This window comes from Epinephelus lanceolatus, chromosome 22, assembly GCF_041903045.1.
Source record: "Epinephelus lanceolatus isolate andai-2023 chromosome 22, ASM4190304v1, whole genome shotgun sequence".
In the NCBI taxonomy this organism is placed as follows: Eukaryota; Metazoa; Chordata; class Actinopteri; order Perciformes; family Serranidae; genus Epinephelus; species Epinephelus lanceolatus.
Window position 1 is genome coordinate 35,335,001 of NC_135755.1, and position 21,769 is coordinate 35,356,769.

At 37.1% G+C, this 21,769-nt stretch overlaps 2 protein-coding genes across 2 annotated transcripts in view; both read right to left on the minus strand.

Annotated features, from left to right (window-relative positions):
- The window catches only part of ap1s1 (adaptor related protein complex 1 subunit sigma 1), a 31,319-nt gene extending 22,063 nt beyond the window's left edge, over positions 1-9,256 (minus strand). The window contains exon 1 of the mRNA XM_033651747.2: positions 9,087-9,256. Within this exon, the coding sequence (XP_033507638.1) occupies positions 9,087-9,089 (3 nt within the window). The 5' untranslated portion in view covers positions 9,090-9,256. The remainder of the gene's footprint in view (positions 1-9,086) is intronic.
- Positions 9,257-12,446: 3,190 nt separating this feature from the next.
- On the minus strand, positions 12,447-18,923 carry serpine1 (serpin peptidase inhibitor, clade E (nexin, plasminogen activator inhibitor type 1), member 1). The gene is made up of 9 exons (XM_033651774.2): positions 18,809-18,923; positions 15,857-16,095; positions 15,497-15,721; positions 15,193-15,387; positions 14,893-15,091; positions 14,051-14,151; positions 13,818-13,904; positions 13,065-13,148; positions 12,447-12,955 (listed from the first exon to the last, which is right to left on the minus strand). Exons 2-9 carry the CDS (start codon positions 16,092-16,094, stop codon positions 12,909-12,911), a joined length of 1,176 nt encoding a protein of 391 aa, XP_033507665.1. The 5' UTR covers position 16,095; positions 18,809-18,923; the 3' UTR covers positions 12,447-12,908.
- Positions 18,924-21,769: the final 2,846 nt, after the last annotated feature.

Genomic DNA, 21,769 nt, shown 5'->3' on the forward strand with positions numbered 1-21,769 from the left:
TTCATGGTAGACTTTTAAGGTGAAACATTTGCAAGAAGTGTGAGAAACATCCACCTACAGAGCCGGAGAGCCACCGTTACACATGCGCATGCACAAGTTTCAGAGCCACCGTATTAGACGTGCGAATACGCAAGTACCACACCCTTTTATGTAGGGATGGGTATGGTTAAGATTTTATCAATACTACTACTTTTATCGATACTCCTTATCGATTCGGTACTTTATCGATATTCTTATCGGTTCTTCTTCATTTGTAAATAATTGCTTTTTAGAAAATATATTAATTTAAAAAGAATAAATTCAGAATAGGATAACTGAATATTCTGAATACAACTAAACATTTCCAGAGTAGCAACAGTAACTTTTACAACAGCAACATCACTATAATCATAATAATATTCCTGACATCACAAAACTGAGAGAAGTTTAGTTTTTATTAGTCACAATAAGTCATTCCACCTGTCCTCTGTCCTCCTGCCCTCTGTCCTGCTCCCTCTTTGCTGATGTGATTCACTGTGTGCAGGTAGCATTAGCGCTGGCAGAAAGAGGAGGGGCTGTTTGTCTCAGCCAGCAGCTAAGTTTAAAAGTATCTGCCCAATTTTAAGATAAGTGTCAAACTAAGCTAGTCTACATACAGACAGCTGTCGTTTGAGCTTATTAGTAACAATTTGCTATTAGCTAAACTAGCATGCTTGTGTAGGTTAGTGTCGGTGGATGAGAGACTGTGGATGGAGCATATTAAAGTATCGCTGTCTGCATATTTACATGTTTATTCTTGCTGAACACATGTATTGATAAAGTATTGGCTTCTTACTCGCTAAGGTTTAATGTCACTTACAGTAAAGAGAGTAGCTGTCGTCAGCTCGAGTAATTTTTGAGTTAACTTCAATTTGTTTCCACTGCGGCTGCCCGGCTGTTCACTGATTACCGTGTTGTGTAGGCATGTGCATGTGTTTGTGGATGTGTGTGTATGTGGAGCACTTCAGCCCCGGCACAGAGCAAGGATGAGGGTCTGCGGGATGATAATGAATTAAACCAAAATGAATAAAAATACAGATAAAGAACATACCGTCAGAGCTTATCAATACTACAGTCTTTGATAAGTTAGCCCCAGGGCTAATTTGGTACTGGGTTTGGGTACCCATCCCTACTTTTATGTTGTACAGATTGAGATAGGTATATGTTTAAGACTGTTGTTGTAAAATAATGTAATGTTAGCCTTATGTTCGCAATTGCTTGTTTAAAGTGGAAGTAGAAAACTTTTCCACTAGCTAGTGTACTAGCTCGCTAACTAACACTGTCTACTTGTCAACTTAATCATGGATTATTACAGAATATGTTAACTTTCACCACAGTTCATTTTAGGACGACAACCTTTGTTTAGATTATCAAATGGACGATGGGTCACAGATACTTGTTCCTGGCTGCCAGCGTTAGCTAGCTGAAAAGTTGTCTATTTCCTGTCTTTTTTTTCCCGGGGGTTTTGTAACCCTTACCCTCTGGACAGGTGGGCTTGTCCCTTTCAGACCATCCATGCAAGCATCAACACTACACAAAGTATCAACAGATGGCAACATTTTTTTAATCTACATTTTTAAGTGGAAATAGACAGGTTTTCAGCTAACCTAGCTGACATTTAGCTGCGCAAGCTACTGCTGGCAGCCAGAAACAAGCAACTATGATTCACTGTCTGTTAATTGTCCAATAATTTAAATAAAGAACATGCTTTCGCAGCAGTGGTGCTAAAATGAACAATGTCTGATGTTACTCTATTCCGTTACGATCAGGGAGTTGAATCGCAGACGCTAGTTAGCGCTAGCATAGCTAGCTAGTTAATGTTGACTACTCCCACTACTGAGAAGAGATTGGATGAATTAAAAACTATTATCAGTGTTTGACTGACAAGGGACTGTTACACTCTGATTGGCCACAACACTCGCACATGCATACGTCTAAAATGGTGGCTATCTGGCTCTGCAGGGGGATGTAATTGGGAAGTGTTGTGTTTCATTAAGCCATTCCTCATAGAGAACATTTCAATGGAGACATACTGCACAATAGAGAATATCACACCAAACTCCTTTCAGAACAACTAAAGGTGGCCTGTTTTTAAATTTTTTTATTTCCAATCAATGTCAATTAGGAATTGGAGTATCAGTCAATACCTAGGCCTGGTCCAATAATATCATGGGAGACTCTCAATGAACTGCTAATGACCTGCAAGGCAAAGGTCATGAGAAGCGGTGGTAGCTAAACCCTTAGCGAGTTCATCTGCTATCATCGCGACTAATGGCTGACTACTGTAGAGTGTTTGAGACATTCTGAATATTAGCTGAGAATTTGAGGAAAATGATGACAAAACTGTACGACACTGGATTTTTTTGAAAGGAATCCTTCAATGTGGCTATAATGGATATAGTATTATAAAATGGAATGAGGTTAGCTTGCTATAAGTCTTCAGTTTGCAGGCTGTAGCAACTGAGAGTCCTCCATACAGCTGCATGGGACTGAGGTTGACATTAATATAAAGCAATGAAAAATATATTTAGGCCATGGGTGAGGTGATGATAATGTTGCTCTGTGTCTGCTAAATATGCAAGCAGGCAAGTGTATGCCAACACATTTGCTATAACAACTTTATAAACTAGGTGCTATGCATAACTCTCTTAAATGAGCAGATATCTACATGCAGTTTGGTGTGATATTCTCTCCACATCTACACAAAAATTATGTACTGCAGCTAGTGCACACAGTGAACCCACATAAACCGATGATAACCAAATGTACAGATCATTTTATTCACAGGAAAATACCTGATGGTCTCACTAATATCAACACAGTGACTCTGCCATCATCACAGCTTTAATAAAACTCTACACCTGACACAATCCTAACACAAATATACAGTACCACTTATTTTTACTTACATTTGCCTGCTATCTGTTTTTATCTCTGTATATAGTCTAAATGACAGAGAAACAGAGTGGGAGGTGTGGTTCCCATTTGTTTTACAGCAGCAGGATACATGTCTATTTGGTTAGTGCAAAAAACCGTATACATGTGTATACGATATATTAGTGATTTACAACTTCACATTTGACACTTATGGCAGTAATGACAAACTGCTGGTAAGTCTCATCTAACAATGTTTTTTATATCTAACTTATCACTACGCTGTAGCTGAAACCTGGAGGTCATTATTTTTAGAATTTATTCTGGTCTGCAAATAGAAATGAGAACATGTATTAATCTACAAATTCATGTAAATGAAGTCCCAACGTCTCACAAAATCTGAAAATGTCTGACAATTAAATAGTACAGTGCAAAACATTACAATAAACTCATTTCACATAACTAAGACACTTCTGCAGTCCAAAAAAGGTGTAGGCTGAAGCTACAGCTTATAACACCTACTATTTTAACAGCACATCATATTTAGCAATCAACAACAAAACAAGACAAAACAGGCAAACAAGACAAAACATAAAAAAAAAGAATACAACACATACACACACAAAAAGAAGAAAAAAACAACTAACAAAAGGCAACTTACACACTTTGTGTCCTGTTCTTCTACGTCAGTATTACAGTCCATTTTCATATTCAATAAAGACATTATTTTTAAACTTTTGTTCAAACTTACTTAACGTAATAGATGTTTTCAGTTCCTCACTACAACTGTTCCATTTAAATGAAATACAATGTAGTTTGGCATTGGTTCTCACAAAGTTTTCTGACTATAAAAATACCTCTCAAAGCATGCTGACTTTCTCTTTTTTTTTAAATAACTTTAAGGTGATAATTGTTTGGGTTTTTTGTTTTTGTTTTAAAGTTGACCAAATCTTCAAATTCCAGAGTCTTTAGTTTAATAAATAATGAGTTTGTTGGTTTTCTGTATGAGGTTTTGTTCACAATTCTTATGGCTCTCTTTTCAAGTATGAAAATTGGATTTGTATTTGTTTTATATGTATTTCCCCACACTTCCACACAATATGCAATGTATGGCAGTATAAGGTGTATAATGAGGCTTGATCTAAAAGATCTTTAACTTTATATAATATTGCAGTTGACTTTGAAATTTTGGCTTTGATATAATTTATGTGCAACTTCCAGCAAAGTTTATTATTTATTATGACACCTAAAAATTTCATCTCCAATACTTGAAGTTTCAACTTAATTTATCACAAGTTTGCTGTTTCAGTTGGCTACACAATTACCAAAAACTATAAATTTACACATTTAATTTAGAGATCTGCTTTTAACACAACATTAAACTGCCTGCTGCAACCTCTGTGAATCATGGTCCTTTTGAACATAAACAAAAAAAAATATCTTATTTTTTGTTAAACGTCAAAGTGCTATATCTTCTTTTAAAAAAAAAAAATCTGTGGAGTGTAAATGGCATACACACATCTTAACTGAAACAGCCAAGAGATCTTGTTGTTCCACCAACTTAATTAGCTAACCTACAGTTGGAGGGAAGACTGGGGCTGATTGGCACACAGCTATTTACTTGTCCTTTGAAAGTCACGGAAACACAAATGTAAAAATAGTTGTTTTCTTGTCCGGCACTCATCTACTGTGTTAAAACCCCCCACATCTGAACATTTTTGTTGAGAGTTAAATTTTACTTTTATTGTATTGAAAGTAGGGCTGCAAGATTAATCGTAATAAAATCGTGATCTCGATTCATATGCATATGCGATCTAATTTTTCAATGACGGCGATTCTGCCGGCCCCGCCCGTGCCGGGAGTCGGGACATTATCTGCATGAAAACAAGCGCTCCCAACGTGATGCAGAGCGACAGCTGGCCGGCAGTTTGGAAAGCAGCAAGACAGGGGGGAAACACACCGCTAACTGTAGCCTCAGTTTGTGCCTCATTCAGACCTGCTGGTAAAGTTAACTTAGCGTTAGCAAGCGTGATAAAAGACGGCAGAGAGGAAACCAAGGATTTATTAATTTTCTGTAGCAGTAAACACATGGCCCGATAACAAATGTGTTAACTAACTATGCTAAAACTTTACAAGCTATTCAGGGCTGCCGACGATAACTTTAACATGACGAACAGCAAGGCTACGGCTAACAAGTTAATGTACTGACACTCCTCAGACAGACACACACACACTCACATACCGGACAGCCTCTCAGTCCTTAGCCGCTAACGTTAGCTCATGTACAACATAGGTACCACACAAAAACTTCTACAAAGGGTCATAATGTGCTTCTAGTGACTGTCAAATCGCCAGCGAAAGATGTTCACACTGCAGACACGGAGAACAGATGCCTGCTCTCATGGGACAAACATCCTCTTAGAAGAAAGACGGATCATTCTGCTCTGCCGCCAGGAACAAACTGGGAGGCAAAGATCCTCTCTGACGAAGAGGGTTTACCAAAATGTTTTTTTTTTCCTTCTAATAAACTGAACACACATTAAAGAACATACAAGATCCTGTAGAGAATTAATACATATTATACAATACATTAAACATGGTCAAATTAAATGAAGGAAGAGGATTTTTTAAAGGCAAATAAAATATTGGGAATTTATGTAAAAATATACATAAAGACATATAAATAATTATATAATTAAAGATATGTAGGCTATGTTAGGTGAATACTGTCAAATGCATGGTGTTGAAACGTTTAATTTTGACTTAATTCCAGGCCTGGAATACCTACCTCAGAAAAATGTTGTTCAACACTGATATTATTGTTAAAATTGTTCAGACAAGAGACTAAAGTTTATTGTTTTTACGGTCAGTGTCAGGCTGTCAGCTGTTGCATTTAAGCTACAAACAGGAGTGTTCCCTCTCTGCTGACCAGAGTTTATGTGACTTGTGTGTCTTGTATCAGGTACAATCATAGGTTTTGTTATTTAATGATTTTTTTTTTTATTTATTTATAATTTTTGTTACTTTTCCTTTTGTATCAGGAAATAAGCACAATATATCTTTATGTTGAAAAAAATCGTGAGAGAATCGTGATCTCAATTATAAGACAAAAAATTGTGATTCTCATGTTTTCCAGAATCGTGCAGCCCTAATTGAAAGTTTTAAAAAAAAGTGGTCTGTGGACTAAACATATAAAACTGTGTTAAACAGAAACATTATGAATGCAATACTTCTAGTTAATTGATAAAGATACATTAAGATAGTGCTGGGCAATAAAAATATAATGATGACTATCTCAATATACTCGTTCTTGATAGAAATGTAATAAATGTTCAATAAGTCTTCCATATAATTAAACCACACATACGCCCATAGAGGGGGTCGGTAATGCTCCTTAAACACCAGTTGCTACCCACCATTTACCAGAAGAAGAAGGAGGAGGAGAAACAGTAGTGATAGTAGAAGAAGAAGCAGATGAGATCGGCCACCAACACATACTGTAACATTATAATGTTACAACATTCAACAAGCTCATAAAGTTACTTTTAGTATGATTGTATTTTACCACAGATAACAGCACAGCACTACCCCACAACTGAATTCGCCAGATAACGTTAACTACAGTAGCCGTATAGCCGACTCATCTAAAGCTAATGCTAAGTAAGTGATGTGACATGACATATTAACCAGCTATTTCATTACAATGATATCACAAAACGTGACTAACGGTAACGTGAAAACTTTCATACATTTCCTCGTCTCTAAACATAATTTCTGTCTGAGTCTCATCACAAAAGATTTTTACAGGCAATGAATGAACCATGTTACTACACGTCATCAAAGTCCGTCTTTTGTTACTGTTTTGATTGAGAAATGCACATGAATGCACATATTGACCACAGCTGAGATTTTAGTTTTATCTATTTATTTTGTTTCCACTGTCAGCTCAAACAGAATGTTTTATACCATCTGTAGAAAAAGTTTGACATGCTCCTGACCAGTAGAAAGATTTCTTACTGACATTATTTCAATTATGATTGTTTAGAATCTTCCTCAGATTTGTGAAATGATCTGCTTTTTGGTAAATGTTTGTCATGTTTGTCACAATAAAGAATTTTTTAAACCGCCATTAACCATATGGTTTCTTCAACATTTACTCAGGAGCAAAAATCAATCATCTTTAAACTTGAAAGAAATCAGGGTATGAAATTAACAAAATATTTTGGGGGCAATTTTGGCCCCCACGGTCTAAAAAATGGGGGCATTTTCAAAATGTTTGGGGGCCATCAAAAAAATTGTAATTATGTTCTAACAATAAGCACATGAAAAGCAAAACCAACTAAGATAGTGTCTTCACTCTTCAGTAGAAACCACTATAAATGAAACAAATAATGGGTTACATAAAGTTATGGTTGCAAAATATCACTCAGATTTCCTATAATTCAACCAGTTTAAATGTGATGATTTAACCATTAATCTACTGATAGCAGCACTAATGTTTCACCACATTACAGTTACTTTTACTGTTAAAAAGGCCAAATTACTATAAATTCCTTAGATGCCATCCTGGAAGTAAGTTAATTTAAAATTTAACATTCATTCTACCTTAATTTTTCATTAATTTGTCATTGTGTCGACACAGATCACCCAAGAAATGGTTAATTTATACTTATGGTACAGCAAAGCCCCCTCCCCTTCTCTGTCAGATTACTCTCACGTAATCAGTGCAATCTCGTTGATTATGTCTGGAAAATGAGTTGTAGACGTGATAGTAAATTAATTTAATGAAAATAAAATTATACTTTAATGTCAGATTTTAATACAGTTAAAAATATAAATACATATAGTTGTTTCGAAAACTTGGGGGCAATTTTGGCCCCCAGAACATGGCTTTTGGGGGCATTCTTGGATAAATTGCGGGCCAAATGGCCCGTGGCCCTTGCTAATTTCTGACACTGAAAGAAATAACTATTTGGCTTTTTAAATGGGATTAAAATGCACTCAATATTGTTATCGATAAATCAGTATTGCCTGATATGGAAACTTTTATCACGATAACATTATTAGCCATATCACCCAACTCTACAACAAGACTAGAGATGCATGATAATATGAGCATGTCATTGGTATTGGCCAATGTGCTTTTTGTTAATTTGCACAAATGAATGAATATAACATAAACTGAAAAGTATGAAAGCAACTTTTCAGCATACACTGAAAAGTACTGTATTTCATGTCTCCATCTGCTGTTGGGCCATCACGATAAGGGTATGCATGCATAATATGATGTCAATTCTACTACAGAATAGACTTGATTTTCTCTACTAAAATGAAGTGGGGAAAAAGGTGGATATACAGATATCAGTAACAGTTAACAGCTAAATTAGTTGTTATATATTGGCATATTGAAAATAAGCAAAAAAAAAAAATCCAATATTGTGCATCCCTAAATAAGATGTGTTTATTTACAGTTGAGACCTTCACCTTTCATTTGCTGCTGGTTAGCTGGTTAACATAAATTATATCAGAGAAGTACAGCAGAGAGTGAAAAGCATGCCAACCAACCCCAGGCTTCCCTACATCTGCCAGCCACAGCTGTCATTATAGCCAATGAAATTAAAGAGCATTTGTGGATATTTACGTACACTATTTTGACACGTTTATTAAGTGTACTAATACATTTCAACAGTGACAAAATAATAGTTACTGTGCATTCTAATGTAATAATAAATTCATTGCTGGATATTCAACCTAAAGGTTGGTAGATGGCAGTTAGAAACAGGCAGCTGAGTGAACAGTCATCTAACTGTCATCTCCATTGTTGACACTGACTAAAACCTGGGCCTATACTCATTACCTGCAACGAGGAAGCTCGGCTATTACTCAGCTGTTAAATTTAGCACTGTCTGTCATGCTCTGTTTTAACATTACTCAATGTCATTGAGATACAGCTACCATTACACGGACCACAGGCTAGTTAAAAGCTCTACTGAGTGTTAGAAAGTCAAGACTATTTTCCACCCTATGCGGTTACACGGCCTGTTAGCTAGCGGGCTATGCTGACGGAAGCCAGGTAAGTTAAAGGTAGCGCAGGTGGACACTTCCTGAAACCATACACCTTGCTAGCATTAGCTTAGCACCTAGCTCCTGCTCTCTTGTTTAAAAGCGAAATAGAAGCAGTAAGATTAACTTACCATTTGTTCGAATGTATTAAGATGCTGCGACGTTAGAAACAAACACTACGTCTACACTGCCTGGTCCACGTAAACGAATACACCGCAGCTAACGTTGACAGTGCATGTCTGTGTCAGATACAGTACTGTAACTGAAACTCAGCCCATTCCCCTGCTTCACTGAGCAGTTCCGCCTCTACTGAGCATGCGTATGCTTTTTCATTTTTTTTTTTCCATCCCCTGGGTTTAGCCTCTCAGGTAACACATTTTTTATACAACCTCGTCTTGATGCGATTAGGGGTTTTGAGAGACAGCTGTGCTGGAATGTCAGTTACTTATTTAATTACAATTTATGACATTTATCGAAAATTATATAGCTAAAATGATCAAATCGCACTTTTAAAATTATAATGGTGTTACAATTTCATTGCACTTATGAAATTATAACAACATTTAGCCTATCTACGTATCTTCTGTGTGAATCAGTCATATACTGTCAATAACTCTGTAACACATCCATCGCTCTCATTATAGATTTTAATTTTTACAGTTTTTAATGTTGCAATATTTTAATATGTACATATCATCTGTCACTGTCAATATAAATCCTACATGTTGTGTATACAGTATACATACATGTGCACATGCTGCATCTAGTAAATGCATTTTCATTTAGTATTTATTTCATATGTGCCATTTGTATAGTTTACAAGTTAGAGACCACTTTACTTGTATATAGACTCGTATTTCCTTTTAGTTTAATTTTATTGTTGGTCATTGGTTCTTTTTCCTATATATTTATATACTATTTATATATACACTTATTTTTTTTCACATACTTGTGTACATAAAAATCCTGTGTATTCTTTACATTATTACATTATCTGTTCAGCTTTAAAGTCATTCTTCTTCGCTTATGTTTATTATTGTGTAGGGCAGAACAGGGTTGGTTGTCACATTCATAAGGGGTATGTTTCGAATCACATACTTTTTCTTTTTTCTTTTACTGCTGCTGCCCTTAAAAAGTATGTACTGTTGTATGCAGTATGAACACAGTCAGGAGGACATACTACTTTCTCATCACATTACACTCTAAGCTTTGATCCTCTTGCTTTAATATCCATTACCTTGAAGATAAAACAAACACCACTTACCAAGTCCCAGAGAAGGAGATCATCCCAGAGAGCTCTTTTGGTACTTTGCAATGTATGTAGTTTAACTTTAAAGTTATAACTGCACAGATTGTAGACTCTAGCATATTATATTTGCGACAGTTAAATTACATCTGCTGTTCTCTGTCATTGATATTTTTATAGTTATGTCCTGTTGTTTTTTGTAATATGTATGCTTATTTTGTTAACCTAAACAATCAATATTCCTATTATTACTATTCCACTGATCATCAGTTACTTGAATGCGCTGTCATCTGTTACTGTGACTTCTCACAGCTGGCGATCAGCTGTCAAGCTGACATCTGTTTGCAGCTCAGTCAATGTCAATCAGTCAATCAATTAATCAATTTTATTTATAAAGCCCAATATCATAAATCACAATTTGCCTCACAGGGCTTTACAGCATACGACATCCCTCTGTCCTTAGGACCCTCGCAGCGGATAAGGAAAAGCATGCTGGCTTGTATACTGCCAAATCAGACCAGATGTAGTAGAACATCCTGGTATTTTTGACATACTATGTATTGGGACATACAGAATTTTTTTTCTGGCATACTATTTAGTATGGTAGTATGGGCATTGGAATGCACAGTAGATCTCACTTCGTAGAAGGTGTTGTTAAAGAATAACGGTACTGATATTTTAAGAATTGAGGTCAAAGGTCACCTACTGCATCATATCAGGAGTAAGACACTTGACAAGGAGGTGAGAGGACTTTTATTGTTTTTGTCAAAATATAAATATCCAGCTTTTATGTGTTTCTCTTCTAGGCTATTACACTATGGGTTTTATTCACTTTGAGAGTCCAAAGACAGAGGGATGTCGTATGCTGTTAAGCCCTCTGAAGCTAATTGTGACTTCTTGGACTTTGAGACTTTTTAGATCAAATTGACACTGAAATCAAATTGAAATTACGATTTGTGCAGCCCTTTAAGGCCTACTTTGTGATTGGGCTACAATAAACTTTGACTTGAGTCATCTGTACAGCACTTTAGGTTGCCTTTGGGTATGAAATATGCTATATAAATAAATTTGCCTTGCCTTGCTTAGCACTCGGGAGAAGTTTCAGTTGGTTATTTTACACCAACTCATCAAAAGCCATGACCCAGCCCTTAAACCTTAACCCTAACCACTCAACAACTCACAAAATTCAGCAATTTTTCAAGGGAGTCTGGTGCAGAATCTGTGACAGAATCTGATGGGTCACAGATTTTGGTATTACAGTTGCAATCTGTAGCCTCACCGCTAGATGCCATTTAACACTAGGCTTAGGGTAGAATTTCAATGTCTGGCTTGACTTTGAATAAAACTGCAAAGATGTTCATTTCTAACATTGAACACCCATGTTGTGAAAAGCTACCACTGGTTAGTGTCAGTGAATGTTTAATTTCCACCACAAAGAGTGGCAGCAGCAGGGGCGTAAATATAGACAGTGCAAGCAGTGCAGTGCAAGCAATTTGCATCTATGTTTTTTTTTTCTTTTGTGAAATAATCAGTAACAATTGATAACAAAATGATATGTTAATTTTACATAAACTACAAATAAACTATTTAAAACCTTTGATGCCGATGATTGGTAATATGTATTTTGATGATGTCCAACATCAAGTCAGTATTTGATCATGTAATAACACTATAAAATATACAGTGGCTGTTTCGATGCAAAATATGGCACTAGGGCCCATCATAATAGCGTGCATTGGGGCCAATCCTAACTACCGTATGCCACTGGGCAGCAGTAACTTTTTTTAAATCGCAGTGTCCAAATACCAACACTTCATAAAGAGTTATGTATACTGACACGGTGTGGTGTGGCCCCTAAAAAGAGTAAAATTACATAAAATATTTAGCCTTAATAATGAATGTAATAATTACTTGTATTTGCTATTGTTTTCAACAACAAAGGTTTAAATACCTTGGAAAAAATTCTTACAGTTAAGACAAGTTAGAGTGCAAAGGGATTTAATCTGACAGTGTTAGCTTTTCTTATAATCTGGTTATTTTATGGTGCAAACTACTAGAAAAGTTCACTTCACTGAAAGCTTATAGTTACATTATATTTAATCAGGGCTTCATTGAGTCTGCATAATTTAAAGTAATGAGTATATGCATGTGAAGCATTGAAGTCATGACTTTTGGCTGTTTGAACACAAGAGGTCAGTGTTGACCTTCCACAGATCTCAACACCACAGTAATCACACATTGCAGCTTTGTAAAAACATAGTATTTTAATAAATATAAATATGGCCAAACACAAATGTAACTTTGCAACAACAAGGCAATAACAAAAATAGACATTACAAATAACATTGCAAAAATAGATAGAAAAAATACAAATTTTTTGGTACTCATGCAGTGCATTGGTGCCTGTTGTGTCAGACAACAGTAAACTACCTAATCAGTTAACTTTCCTTCATATTTCTTTCCATCTCATCAACCTCAAACATTCAGAGAAATAAATTAACAGCAAACATATAAACTCTCAGTCAATGTTTCCAATGTCTGTCATGTTAGATCTGTGTATCCCTTTGCCCCAGTCTTCCTGTATTAAGCACATTATAAATAAAGCTTTCAGTCATATGAACCCTGTACAGTAGGTCTGGTGTGGTCACCATGTATATGTGGAGTATGAGCAGCAGTAGTCAGACACAGTGGAATGAAGGCGAGTGGGTTATTGTTCTTGAGGCTGGTTGAACTGACCCATGAACAGAACAGCACCTGGGACACAGGAAGTAAAACATCAGAAACACTGACTAAAGATGCTACCTGGACAGCTAGGTTGAATTCTAAAATGGGATTTCAAAATAAAGCATAAAAAGAGTGTTACCTGTAAGTTTGTGCTGGATGAGAAAGAGGAAAGGTCGGTCCAGAGTAATCTCCTCCACTGCCATTCGAGAAAACATCACAGCGGCTAACGGAGGGAAGTAATGAAAAACAGGTCATTGTTTTTGCCTGAAGCCCCAAATCCTTAATAGTACTCCTGAATACACCCTGGCCTTGTCTCAGTTTTGGTTGTTATAATTTGATTAAACACAAAATATATTTAGAAATATGTGCTATAACCCTAACCCTATTTTATTTGCTAATCCTAACCCTGAAAGTAAAGTTACACAGGTAAGGTTTTGGAAAGTAAAATTATGTAGGCTAGATAAAGTTTATTTACACAGGCAGGGTTTGGGCAAGATAAGTTAAATATATAATGTTTAGGAATGTAAAGTTACTTAGTCAAAGTTTAGAAAAGTAAAGTTATGTTGGTAAGGTTTAGGCAAGAGAAGTTATGTGGGTAAGATTTAGGAAAGTTAAGTAACGTAGGTAAGGTTTGGCAAAAGTCACATAAGTAAGGTAGGAAGGCGTTGCTGGCTTTGACTGTAGCTTCACATAAAGGATAATTACATAGATCTGGCCATAATTTTGGGTGTTTGTTGTGTTTGACTCAGCTATTCATATGGTGAGAAAACTTATCTTCTAATAGGAGACCTAATGCAATGATTAGATAGAAAATGTCCAATCCCTCTGCATTAGCCTCTCTCTAAAACACTGAAACTCATGAGTCCAGTGCTTGTATCAGTAGTGGGCCTACCTGTTGCTGCTGCTCCCTTGGTTCCTCGCTCATTCACCTCAATCTTCACTCTCTGCAGAACCTTGGACACACACAGCCTCTCATCAGCTGCAGGGCAGAAACACACACAGATTAGATACATCTGAATGCACTAAATGCAAAAATGCACTAAACTTATTGTAGTTTTTAACATGCTTATATGGAATGGTGAACTTCCTAACAAACTAATTGTTTTTCCTAAGAGGTTAACTTACAAGTGATGCGTGTGAAGTCAGCAGTAGCCAGGTTAAACATGTCTCCCAGACCCATGTTAAGCAGAGCAGTCTTCAAATCCACCTCAGAGTTCAGAGAAAACCTGCAAGAACACACATAGATCCTCAATTTCCCTCTTGGCAGCCACATAATAATCAATATGACACAAAAATGGTAAAACATTACTAGTATTTCTTTCAAATAATTTCCAGAGTATACTAATGTAACTGTTCGTATGATATGATATCTAACAAATTAGTACCCAACAAATTAGTGCCACTACCAGTTAGGCTAGGCTTAGGAAAGGAATAATGTTTAGACATCATCATGTTACGTACTTAATGTAAAGTTACGTAGGTTAGGTTTGGGAAAGTAGAAATGTGTAGGTAAGGTTTAGACAAGTGAAGTCACATAGGTTACGTTTAGGAAAGTAGAGTCATGTAGATAAGGTTTAGGCAAGAGAAGTTACGTAGGTATGGTTTAGGTAAGAGAAGTTATGTAGGTAATGTTTAGGCAAGAGATGGTACATAGGTTAGGTTTCAGAAAAAGAACATGGTCGGATGTTGTCACATTACTTAATTAACGTTAAGTTCACTAAGTTTCACAGGACACAAATACCGGTTTTCTGGGGAAAAATCCTGTGTTTGATTGACCCGTCCACCATCCAACCTTGCCCCCCTTCACAATTAAGTGGGTTTGCATAAAATTACTGGCTCATGATGGCTTGGGACATATACAAATTCTGGTGCATTACTTTTGGTAGGTATACATACGAACAGGTAATGAGAACAGCAAATAATTTCATGTGAGCTACCCACAAACTGTCTGACTCTTTCTCCCTCACCTGGGCATGGCCAGCTGTCGCTTGACATTCCTCAACTCCATTCTCCATTGCTTAATCTTCTGGCTGCTCAGATCTGCACTGAGTGTACTCAGGGGAACTTCAGGCTCAAAGGGTGACACCAGGAGCATGCTCATTGAGTCCCCCTCGTATGGGACCTCAATAACATCATAGTCCACCCCATCGGCAGTCACAAACTCACCTGTTGATGAAGGAGAAGGAGATAGATGTATTAAGTGACACACAGTCTGTCATCTATGTCAAATATAGATAAAGTGCACTGGTTCAGTGTGTTGAACCTACCATACTTGAAGTGATTGGTGAGTCTCATCATGTGCACGGGCACACTGCTGCCATTGGCACAGTGGAACATCCTCTCCTGTGTCAGTTTGGGGTCAAAGGGAACCTTCCAGAGGCCCTGGAAGTGGAGGGCATTCAGGAGGACCAGGCGGGTCTCATCAGTCAAAGATCCAGATGCCAGGAACTCTGGGATAGCACCTGCAGAAGAAAAGATAGCAATGAAGTCACAAAGGATTCAAAATCTGCAAGCAAAGTAAAACAAAATAATCCTGCAAATGACATGCTGTTAGCTGGATGGTGTGAGTACCTGCAGTGTGGTCGGAGACCCATGAGTTGATGACGCTGACTGCCTGGTCTGGCTTGGTGAAGTCCACCTGGTTAGGGTGGGTCTGGAAGGCCTTGGCCAGGGCTCGGCGGTATCCTTTCTCCAGGCTCATCTTCCTCTCCACCATGACACCGCTGGCTGTCTCAACCCCCTCCTCACTGGACAGGTCACGCTGCAGGAGGCGCTGCACCCGAGACCTCCCTCGCTCTGCAGGGGAGGCAAGATAAGGGTTTGTTTTATGACTACACCAATGGTAGCCTACACCAACATACCTTCCCATGCACAGTCTACCCAAATAATTCACAGATCTTCGGGATTTAGTGTCTCTAATCTATTACTTACCTTGCAGAGAAAAGCCCATAGCAGCAGTTAAAGCTCTGCGGGTGTTTCCAGCAGCACCAAGCTGAGCCATGGCCAGCACAGAGGCCACGCCGTACGGAGACAAGGCCACATTCTTGTCTGCAGAGTCCTGAGCCAGCTGTGAGAAGACCTTCAAGCCAAAGTCAGTCTGTTTATCTTGAAGAGAGCCCAGCCCCACTCTGCTCAGTGTCAGCAACAGGAAAATATACACACAAAGCATCCTGGGAAAGAAAGAGGAGAGTAGGTGTGAGTTGGATCGTGGTCTGTTTATATTCAGACAGTGACAGTAAAACCTTTTATCTACTTAATATTTCATTGGGGAAAAAAGGGAACATTTTTTTGCCGTATGCACACTGTCACTGGCATCAGTAATACCTCATCCTAAAGGAGAACAAATCACGACAAAATGTTGCCCCATATGTTCTCAGCATGTGAGTGTTTCTGTTTCTTGTAAGAGGTGAGTACAGCACTGCAAAAAGACTCTAAACAGCTCTTAGATGTTTTCAGTCAGACTTAGGGCGTTAGAAAAGATGCCAAGGATATTTTTTAGCGTCAAGACAACAATGATGCAGTGATACAGGAAATGGTCCCACATCAGTAGCCTCATTTTTTTCCTTTTGTGCATTTTAAATAGGTTTTTGTTTTAAAATAGGGAGAAAAATATGTAATCAGTGTGGTGGTTCTGTGCCTTTTTGTAGTTTCCTTGTGGTTGTTTTGTGTCTTTTTACAGTCGTATGGGTCTTGTTGAAGTATATCTATGTCTTTTATGGAGTATTTCACTGCTTTGTAGTCATTTTATGTTTGTTTTTTGTATCTCTTTGGGGTAATTTTGTGTCACTTATAGTCGTTTTGTTTCTCTTTGTAGCTATTTTGTGTTTGCTTGTGGTTTTTTGATGTCTTTTTGTAGTTATTTTGGTCTTGGTTATCTTGGAGGTAATTTTATGTGGGTTTTTTTTGGTAGTTTTGTGTTTTACTGTAGTAATTTTCTGTCTCCTTGTGGTTGTTCTGCCCATTTTTGAAGTTATTCTGTGTCTCTTTGTGCTCATTTTCAGTCTCTTCCTGGTCAGTGTACATGTTCATTTGAGTGACATTTTGCAGGTAAAGGCCAGGTGGCCCCCTACCACTCTGGGCCCCTGGGCCTGACTGCAGTAGGCCTATTTATTAATCAATCCATGGTCCTAAGTCAAAAAGGTTAGGGCCAGCTGATCTGACTGATTTAATTCTTCAGAAAACTGAACAATTTTACACTGTTGAACTAACCCTTTAAATTTGGTCAAGGCCCAGATGAAGTCATTGACCTTGCAGCTACATTGTATTACATGTACGTACGTGACTCATATTGGATGTGAACGCATTCACATCACTGTGTTAACTGGAAAATTTGTGTGTGTCAGTAACATTGGCTTTCCATTGCATATATCAATAGTGTATGGTACACTGTGGTTACAGCATACTTTACATACTGTAGCAGTAGTGCCAAAGACCTGCTTCTGAATCACAGGTCAGTGCCTCTGTTTGCATAAGTGATCACATCTACCTCTGAACACACACATGCTTTCACTGATCACCACAGAGAGCAACACACAGCAGTTGTGCAATATTCTATAAACCACTGGACCATGGATAAAGTAAACTGTGTTACCTTTGTACTTGGTTACTTTCCACCACTGTTAGTATTAAAAAAGGGTAAAAAGTATGGGTATAAAAGTACTAACTCCATCACCTCAATAGGAATAATGAATCCTCACTACCTTTTTGGGAATTTAGGCATTTTTTTCCACAATGAACACATGACCACAAGGGGAGAAACCCTGGAAGAATAGAGTATCGTTTTTAACTAATAGATGTCCTTATGAAACATTCCCAGTTCATTACTCACCACAAGACAATTATTTTCTGAATAAAATGTTTTCTAAAATTGTGTGTAAATATGCAAATGAGTCAGTATTTAATGAAATATGTTCTAATTTGCATACATTTCCAGAACAGAAATCTGAACAGTGGATAAAACCAGGTTCAAAATTCTTGTTTCATTTTGTTGTCATATCAAGAGTCATAGGTTATCGCTCCATAAATCAAAAAATACTGTCAACAGCCATAAAAAAATTAAATACATTTTTGCCATGTTTTTAGGGATAAAATATTGGGAAATCAGGCTATAATGTGTAGAAACCTAGGAATGAAATGGGAAAGTTTGGTGGATGTAAGTGCTACTGAAGTGAACATTTTTGGTTCATCAATAATTATTAGATTTTCAAATTGTACCCTTTGATGTTTGAAATTAAAGTTAAAAGTTCTTGTCGTGCATGCTAGTTAGTTCATAAAAACAATTTATTTTCAGCCACATTTTAAAGTTGATGTAGAATAAAGTGATTTTGATGAAATATCGCTATTTTAATCTCAGACTTGGTTAAGTTTCGCATGGACGCATTTGTCACACATAATGTGTGCTAGGACCATTGGAAATTTTAAAATCCAACAACCATTCCTGTTTTTACAGTTTCCAGCTGTGAAAAAATGTGCAATTTGTTCAAACTCTTGAAGTTTTCTTTAAAGATCAGCGTTAAACAAAATACAAAATACAACCATCTAAATTTGTAAACCCCTCTCTTAAGCCAAAAAAGAAAAAAACCCAAACATGTTGCTCCCCAGTGCTTAAAAATATTTTACATCCCTCCCATTTTTTGCACCACCCCCTCCCCCCATAAGTAATGAACAGTCCCTAAAAACAATAAAATAGTAAAACAGTGGTATGGAGTTGTACAAAACCTGTCCAACTATTATTCCTTGTGATGTGTTTTTGTTCATATAACTGCAATGCAAAGTAACACTTTCATCAAATTGAAGAAATTTGTAAGAAAAATGTCTTGACTTTGTTAGATTTGTTACATAATTGTGATTTTAAAAGCTCTGAAGTCCAGTTGTGTTTCTTACCTTTTGGTTGAAATATGTCAGATGTAGTTGAGCGGCTGTATGTAGTTTCAGCTTCTGTCTGCTGCTGCTTGAGTCTGAATGACTGAATGAGCTTCTTTCCTGTTATATGCAGAGCTGCATGCTCTCAAGCCCCACCCCCCACCTACGCACACACACAGAAGTTATTAGACAGGATGATGTCATCTGACATCTGACACTGTCTGGACAGGCTTCCTTTTCATGATCACAGACATCCACTCTCGCCTCCCTCCCATTCCCCCCGCTGTCTGTCTGTTTTGCTCAAAGCATGACGGAGCATATGGAAAGTCACTTAACTGTTTTCCTTGTCTCATTCAAACACACACACACACACACACACACACACACACACACACACACACACCACTCCTCTGGCATGTGCACAAAGGAACGTGTTTTCAGGAAAAGGTGCAGTTTGTGTTTCTCCCGAACAAATGTCTATCAGCCTGTAGAGGAGACGAGTGTAATAGTGGTTTAGTATGTAATGTTTGCCTATCAAGTTTCATTTTGTCATGAATAAGCCACAACAAGTCAACTTATAAGAAGTGAAAGTGAAACTTGTTTAATCATGTTTCATTACCGAGTGTTATATATTTATGTATGCATTTAAATTATTTATTTCTCTATTTATTTATATAAAATTTAATTAATTAATTAATTAATTAATTAATTAATTGAACATTTATTTGTTTATTTCTTTTATTATATATTTATTTATTATTATTATTTTATTATTTTCTCACTAGTAAATGGTTATTTATAACCTTACATTGTTCATCATCACAACATAACAGTATATATATGACACATGTCCACAAACATGTCCAGACAGTTGCTGATTTTGATCAAAATGATGCCAATTTTAGAAAATTATATTTGTTAAAGTTGTTGCTTGGTTGTTTTACCTTGATAACATTAACATTTGTCAGAGTTGTCTTTTGTCTGTTCAATGTATAACAAATCTTGATAGGAAAAAGGTATTTCTTAAAGTAAGGTACCAAACAATTAATTTCTTTCATGTGGGTACTGATTAAAACTCAGATATCTGCACTATTAAAAATGTTAAAGCATTGTCTGCATCACATGTTGTCCTTTTCAAGCTGATTTTTAGTGAATCTAAATCAGCTGTGTTCAGCTTATGTGTGTTATCTTGAAGAAACCAAGTCCCAAATGGGTACTATGCGCTATTACCCACTAGTACTGGGATACAACTACACCTCAGGCATCATGTCTTTGAGGGTATTTATCATAACTGATGATATGAAGACATATGATCTAAAACCAGTTCTTTACAAGTATCAGGATAGTCATTACAATCTGATCTGATTGCGATGACTAACACCCCAAAAGCCCTGTTCCCAGATATAAAAGTTTCTATGTATATTTACAGTTTCCAACAGATGAATCCCAGTGTTTTTTGTGACCCCCCCCCACCCACCCACTGTTAAGTGCCACCATTAGGCCAAAATAGCCCAGTTTATACAAAAAATAGTTGAATCTAAGGGGCATGTTGCCAAGGAATGTACTGAACACAACATGTTCTCTGCTAGTGCCACCCCAAACTAAAACTGCCAAAAACTAAAAGTGTACACACATGGATTTTTTTATTTTTACTGCTAAGCACATCAGTTAATGTTACTTATAAGGGGCTTTAACACTAGCTTATCTTTTACACAGTCACCCTCTTGATTCTCACTCTTGGGGGTGACACATGAAAATACCAAATTTGGTCGTGGCTCACAGCATTCCTGATCCCCCTACTCACCAAGCATCTGCTAGACAGAGAAGAGAATTGGAATTAACACACTTTTTCCAAATCTCTTAGAAGTTAAGAAGCAAAGCCAATAACAGCTTCCTGGATTTGATGTGTCAGCTATGGAGTGCTTGATCTCTAATATCAGGTTATTCAACAGTGAAAAAAGGAGAAACTAATGGATCCAGAAGGCGTTAAGGCAGGGCTCTAAGCTATAAAGGGAGGGAAAAAAGGCTGGGTCAACCACATTACAAAAAGACATGTTTCTGCCCTTCCCAGTGGTGCAGCATTTAGACATGTACATAGTTTAGGCTTTATTTGTCAAGGTTTTGAAGTATTTGGCTCAATTGTTTCTTTCTACAATAACTGTGCATCCTTCTGAACCTCCACACCCTTTGTCATTGTAGTGACCACTTCATGGGCCACATCAAAGACAGAAGACACATGCAAACTTAACAATAACAAGCTGAAATACTCCTCAGTAAAAGTCATGTTTTGACCAAGAACTGTGGTCTCCTAAGTGAAAATTTTGTTTCAACCAAGAATGATGGCTCCTAGGTGAAAGCCATGTTTTGACCAAGAACTATGGTCTCCTTGGTAAAGTCTTGTTTCAACCAAGAACAATGGCTCCTGGGTTCAAGTCTTGTTTCAACCAAGAATGATGGCTCCTAGGTGAAAGTCTTGTTTTGACAAAAAAAACTATGGTCTCCAAGGGGAAAGTCTTGTTTTGACCAAGAACTGCAGCTCCTAGTTGAAAGTCTTGTTTCGACAAATAACTGCAGTCTTTTAGGTAAAAGTCTTGTTTCGACGAATAACTGCAGTCTCCTAGGTAAAAGTCTTGTTTCGACAAATAACTGCAGTCTCTTAGGTAAAAGTCTTGTTTTGACAAATAACTGCAGTCTCCTAGGTAAAAGTCTTGTTTTGACAAATAACTGCAGTCTCCTACGTAAAAGTCTTGTTTCGATATATAACTGCAGTCTCCTAAGTGAAAGTCTTGTTTCAATAAATAACTGCAGTCTCCTAGGTGAAAGTCTTGTTTCGATATATAACTGAAGTCTCCTAGGTAAAAGTCTTGTTTTAACCAACAACTGCGTTTCCTAGGTAAAGGTCTAATTTTGACAAATAACTGCAGTCTGGTAGGTACAAGGCTTGTTTTGACCAAGAACTGCAGTCTCCTAGGTCAGTGTTGT